Below are 6,551 nucleotides of genomic sequence, written 5' to 3'. Positions count from 1 at the left end.
TTACCTCTTGATGAAGCAGCTGTTGAATCCGTGCGTTTCAGGACCTTATGATGCAAAACAGGTAGCCTAGAGTGATGTAGGAGGTGTGTGGAAGTGAAGATTCAGCTCAGAAGCGATTGGATGATGATGATCTTTCAAACTGCCATGGAAGCTCGATGTTGTGACAGTTGCAGATTTGCTCGATTTTTCCACGATTGACTTCAAACAGTTGATCTAATCCACCTGCAGATGATGAACAATGCAAAAGATAGCACGAAGAATGATGGATTCTTGATGAACAATTGCAAAAAAGTGTGAAGAAAAGTTGAGAAAATTGAGAGAATTGGTGAATTTTGGAGTTTGATCTGAAAATGTGATTGTTGATCCGGAATTTTGTTATTATTAGGCTTAAATACCACCTCTTAATCCAAAGCCTTAATCATGTTTAGCATATTTGGAATGGATTAGTGAATGAAGCTTATTATGCATTTTGGCCAAATTGCCCTTTTGAACTTAGAACCAATGGAACAGTGGTTTTCTGCTTGCAGCCCATCACAAATCATGTTTAGAAGTGAATAGCATTGGCTTGGTATGAAAATCCCATGTATTTTTGAATTTGACCTTTTTTCCCACCAAATATTAAATGGTTCACTTAAAAAATGACCTTTTTATGTGAAGGTTTTGGATGAAATGTGATGATGGATTTGGATAGTACACATCAAATGTGGTTTGCTCAAAAAAGAATCACCCAATTTGGCCTTTCCATTCAAAAGTTATGGCACTTTGAATTTCAACTTTTTCTGAAAATGATTTGATCATAACTTGCCAACCACACATGGGAAATGAGTGTTCTTGGACTTTTTGGAAAGGCAAGAGCAAGATCTTTAACTTTCATGTTGGACAAATTTTGATTTGAAGCTTTCTTGGACATGTAATTTTGAGGAGAAGAACTTTCCATTTTGGGCAGCTGAAAATTACAGGTCATTTCTATTTTGGGAAACTTTTTGTTTGACCTCAAATCCTTCAACCTTGATCTTTGAAATGTTAATTGGGACCTATATGGACATGAATGAGACCTTTCCAACCATCTCACACCTTCCAATCCCTGATTAAATGCACAGTTGACCACAGTTGACTTTGCTAGGGTTTTGGTTGACTGAGCCAAGTTCTGATGAATTTCAAACCTCTTTCTCTTGAGATCTTGATACCAAATGATATCACAACTTATATGAACTCTTGATGAATGATCATGGTGCCCAAATTCTTCAAGAATGGTCACCATCCATTGCCCAATGGCTGATTTTGACTGTCTTGACCTAGTTTGCTTCATCTGCAAGTAACATGGTTAGATGACAATATTTTTGTACTTTTGGTTAGTAAACAAATGAAAAGCAATGATATACAAATGCACATGCTTGGTGATCAAGAATCACACTCATAAGATACCCCACCCACTAGGAGGGAAGCAAAGATGTACAAAGATCCTTGAGGCAATGAATGATATGATATGATGCCATGAGGGATCTTAGGGCAAAAATTGGGGTCTTACATGTACCTACTGTAAAGCAAAAGTGGGTGATTACCTGATCAAAGTTGTGAAGCAAGATCAAGTGGGTGCTAACTTGGTTGAAACTGTGAGACAAAACCAAGTCTGTAATTCTGTCATTTGTGTGTAATTCTGTTTTTTCTGTGGTCTGTAATTTAAAGTGTTGCTTTGGCAACATTTTTGACAAAAAGGGGGAGTAACAGGTGATACCCCAGGACAACATATTAGTGTGTTGAAACAGTTACTCATGACAGATTCAAGATCCCTCCCCTGCAGCTGATGTGTGATGAAGTTTTATTTAACTTCTGTTTGTGTGTTGATGGGTGTGTGAAGTTTTTATTTAACTTCCATGTGTGTGAGTGTGTTGTCACTCTGAGTGTATTAGCTAGGTCTTTTTCCTGCTAAGATGTGTGATTTCCGCTGCTATGAACTCTGTTGTGGGATCAAAGTGTTTTAGCCAAAAATTTGCCAAAGGGGGAGTTTGTAGATGTTTGATTGGCTGCATTGTATGGTAAAACACTAGCTGGATTCTAATGTCTTGACTGATGTCATGACATGTTGTGAAGGCGTTTGTGTAACTGCATTGTAGGTTAGAATATCTAACTGTACTCTGATGTCTTGACTAATGTCATGACATACTTGAGTAACTTACTGCAGGATTAGCTAATACAGGATTTATTGAATGTCAAATTGGATATGGTGACATTCATCCCTGTCAGCAGATACTGAGGATTAGAACAGTTGGTGTTCTGTTAGAGCTCAGTATTCATTTCCAGTCTGGTTATCAAGGAAATACCAGACCTGGCATAAGGCCTACTATTTGAATGTCAAACTGGATGTTATGACATTCATCATAGACAGCATATACTGAACAATAGACAGAGTGGTGTTCTGCTACACTTCAGTATGTTTCTCAGTCTGTTCTTCAAAAGGATAACAGAACTGACTTAAGGCTAAATGTGTAAATGTCAAATTGGATACTTTGACATGTATTAATGTAAGCTGCTACTGTAGAATGGACACTTTGGTCCTGTACAGTTCAGCAAACTTGTACAGTCTGTTTTTAGGAAAAACAGACTTAGCATATGGTCCTTGATGTCAAGCTGAATGTTGAGACATTTATTCCTGGCAGCATATGCTAGATTGTAGGTTGTTTAGTTTTTTCTGTTTCATCTTTTTCTCAGGCTATTCTTCAGGGATTCAACAGCTGAGAGAAAATCCAGGAAATCAACAACCAAGCTACAATTAATGAACCTAACAAATAGCCTATTTGTTAGTAACCTAGATGTGGAATTTAAGGGAACTCGCGTGACCTTAAATTTAGGAGAATACAAGTGCAAAGCCCAAGTACTGCAATATAAAAGGAAGTCGTTCCTTCATTCAGAACTGGGGATTTTGAGGCGTGAAGATTTAGTGTGTCCATCATACTTCACTGCTGTATTTTTGTGAGTCTTGTATTAGACATATCTTGTAAACCAAGCTGTTATCTCGTAGATGATTGCTTTGGTGTAGGGTGTTCATTGAGTTGTAAGTGTTGTGTCACTCTAAGCTTTTAAGCGTGAGTGCTGTGTATCTTGATTAAAGCTGTTAAGCACAATCAAGAATTGTTTGAAGTGTGACTTCAAAATTGTCTTTAATATTGATTAAAGGTAGTAATCACTGAGGTGATTGAGGGGGAGTGAGTAGGAACTCTGATCTTAGTGTAAGATTGAAATTGCATTGGGTAGGGATTAAGTGAAGAGTTGTAAACGGGTGAGTTTAGCTTTGAATTAATACTACTAATAGTGGATTTCCTCCCTGGATTGGTAGCCCCCAGACGTAGGTCATGTTGGACTGAACTGGGTAAACAATTACTTGTGTTATTTACTGCACTTACTTTTAAGTTCTGCATAATTCTTGTCTGTGCAGATTTGGATGTCATAACAACCCGTGTGACATCGAAAGTCTGATAACTAGAATTTCAGTTTTAAATCAAATTACTCCTTGAATAGCGCATTCAATCTTCACATACTCACACACAGCTTTGCATGAAAAGCGCAATATTAAGATACATAACATTCAGACTGAATGTTCTGTATACACGTGTCTTAACATTGGGTCTGACATCTTAGCTAAATCCTGCACACCCATATTTAAACATCCTACAGGAAGTTGATATCACATGTCAAGACAATACGCGTGACAACTTGTGATAACTCTAAGTTTTACCAAAATTGATGCCAACACAAAGAACCAACAAACTACCCCTTTAGCAAATTTTGGCTAAAACATACATTAGATCATATGTTCACAAGAAATCAATCAAAGTATCAGTTCAGCAGCAGCAGAAGTAAACATACACACATTGCTAGCAAAAATAGCAACTAGTAAACACACATGCGCTTGTGCTCAGAACACAACACACCACCCCTTCAGCTAGTTCACACCAAGCACTAATCTGCTTCACACAGACAGAACACTTCCCCCTCTTCTCCCTTTTTGTATCAAACATCCAACATAATCTATAGTTATAGCTATTTCTCCCCCTTTTTAGCCAAAAGAGACCAAAGAGACAAAATAAATATCTATTCAGTCATAAACCAAAATGTCAAAAGTTAAGGGTTACAAAACCAAGTACATATTCAGTTGTAAGCAAGCTGAGACACAAACCAACAAAACATGAATACAACAAAACAAAATTGCCAAAATCAAGAAAATCCATCAAAATAGCTACAAAAACTATCACATCAATAAACATCATCACATCACTAGGGACCAAAGTCAAAGGAGCTACTTAGAGGAACTTGAGCTTGCAGCTTCATCAGCATCAGAAACAGAATTGCCACTTGTCTCATCATTATTTGCAGACCTCTCACCTTCAGCTTGCTCCAAGCTTGCAATCATGGCTTCCAACGATTCTTTCCTAGTTGTTGCTACCCTTATCCCTTCACCCAGCTCTTTACAATTCTCCTTCAGCTCAGTAATAGTTCCAACTTTTGAGGCTGGCTTTTTCATAGCAGATGTCATGACAATGTCTTCGACATGACTGCCTTCAAACAGTTTATAATGCACTGACAGAGCAGGTTTTCTTCTACTTGGTAAGTCATTAAAACTCAGACTACCAGGGTGTTGATTCAGGATAATCCCACAAATCATAGAGGGAAAGGCAATAGGTAGCTTAACTGCATTAGTGGATGCATGCTTGATAATTTGCTCAAACATAAATCTACCATAGTCAAAATTCGTTTTGGTTCCAACACCAAAAATGAATCTTCCAAGGGTATTAGCAATTGTGGAAATGTGGTTGGTAGGCACCCAATTTGCAGCTCATATTTTATGCAATATTGCATACTTGATAGTCAGCAGGAAGATGCTTTTTAATAGGCCACCATTTCACCTGCCTTGCTGTAATTTCTCTATAGACCTCATTGTTTGTAGCTTCCAATTCACTTGCACCCTCAACTCTTCTTCCCAGAAAATTGTTAATGACAGTGGGAGAGAATGTGATACACTTACCTCTCACAAACACTTTGCAGAATTCCTTGTTGTTCTTATTAGCAATATCCTCAAGAATGTTGACAATGAATTCCTTAACGAAACCCTCATAGCACTGAGAGAACCCAACCACAGTCTTCATTAACCCATCAGTCTTTATCAGGTCCATGACCTCCTTGACTTCAACAGCATCCTTTCCTAACTCCCTTTCCACAACCACCCTTCTTTGAATCACAAATTTCCATTTGGAAGCTCCATCCTCAAGATGGAAAGAAATATTATCCAAATGCACAGCAGCAACTTTCACAGGGGACCTCTTCACAGAGGTCTTCTTCACAACAGAGATATCAGGGACGTCTTCCTCGACATCCTCTTCAGACTCAGAAACTTCTCTAACCTTCCTATTCTTCACTTCAACCTTGCTCCAAGATTTGGAAGGACCAACACCAGCAGCCTTCTTAGCTGTTCTAGCTAACATCAGTTCAGCCACAGATCTTCCTTTTCTAGTCTTCATACGCTTAGCCACACTTGGCTTTAAGTGGTGAAGTAAGTTATCCTCTTGATCATCATACCTATCATCCTCTAGGTCAATCACATCGTTTTCAACATCATGCTTCTCAGGATGGGAAGCATTGGTAGTTTTAGATGCCACAAATTTTCCTTTACCAGACACAGTTTGCCCTAGGGAGCACAAACCTTCTGCAGCCATGTCCTTATCAGAACTGGAGGAATCTTCATTCTTCTCACTATGTTGTTCAACCTTAGGAGAGGGGTACATTTTAGACAGGGGAGTAGAGACTCCCTTCATTGAATATCCTTCATTAAGGATTCTAGTGACTAGGTTTCTTATGACACAATCAGTGTGGTGTATATCTTCCTTAGAACTAGTGGCATGAGTTAAGCTAGAAGGGATACTAGAGATGTTACCTTGATTGGGGCATGTAGAAGCTGATGCATCCATGGGATGGTTCAAATCAAGGGCCTCGCAGGGAATAACTGATAGAGGAACCACATCCAGAATCTCATCATCGTGAAAGTCCATGGAATGAGCACTAACCTTTTGAGTGGGCTTAGTAGTTTTTGAAGCATAAGTAGTTCGATGTTGTGACATTTTGATGTTTCTGTGGAAAAATTGCAGTTGCCCTAGTAGAGGAGTGTGAGGACGAAGTAGGAAGTTGGAAGAGTTGGAGTAGGTGATGATTTACCATAATGGGGGCGCTTTATTTTAGCCACATAGACACTACTTTGCTTACTTTTCCCACTCCATATTAATTGCTACAATTCTTCATAAATGGAAATCCCTAATTTTCCTCTCAGGACTTCAAACCGATTTACATCCAATGCCTTTGTAAAAATATCAGCTAACTGCATCTCAGTAGCAACATGCTATAAGGCTACAATCTTATCCTCCACGAGTTCTCTAATAAAATGGTGACGGATATCAATATGTTTTGTCTTGTTGTGCTGAATAGGATTCTTAGAAATGTTTATAGCACTCAGGTTGTCACAGTACAATGTCATGACATCTTGCGTGACATTGTATTCAGTCAGC

The 6,551-nt window shown here is 38.5% G+C and overlaps 1 protein-coding gene across 1 annotated transcript; it reads right to left on the bottom strand.

Annotated features, from left to right (window-relative positions):
- Positions 1 to 4,294: 4,294 nt before the first annotated feature.
- LOC127138034 (uncharacterized) lies at positions 4,295 to 6,110 on the bottom strand. Its single transcript, XM_051064439.1, has 3 exons — positions 5,172 to 6,110; positions 4,857 to 5,093; positions 4,295 to 4,510 (listed from the first exon to the last, which is right to left on the bottom strand). Exons 1-3 carry the CDS (start codon positions 6,108 to 6,110, stop codon positions 4,295 to 4,297), a joined length of 1,392 nt encoding a protein of 463 aa, XP_050920396.1.
- Positions 6,111 to 6,551: the final 441 nt, after the last annotated feature.

Source organism: Lathyrus oleraceus, chromosome 4 (genome assembly GCF_024323335.1).
Source record: "Lathyrus oleraceus cultivar Zhongwan6 chromosome 4, CAAS_Psat_ZW6_1.0, whole genome shotgun sequence".
Taxonomy (NCBI): Eukaryota; Viridiplantae; Streptophyta; class Magnoliopsida; order Fabales; family Fabaceae; genus Lathyrus; species Lathyrus oleraceus.
This window is presented reverse-complemented; position numbering and strand designations above follow the sequence as displayed.

Bases quoted from the DNA above. Each gene is read 5' to 3' on its own strand.
- LOC127138034 (XM_051064439.1), bottom strand. From the start codon at position 6,110: ATGTCACAACATCGAACTACTTATGCTTCAAAAACTACTAAGCCCACT. The intron at 5,094-5,171 runs GTCATGGACCTG...GGTTTCGTTAAG, and splicing joins ATGCTGTTGAAGTCAAGGAG to GAATTCATTGTCAACATTCT. The intron at 4,511-4,856 runs GTATGCAATATT...GCTATGAAAAAG, and splicing joins ATCTTCCTGCTGACTATCAA to CCAGCCTCAAAAGTTGGAAC.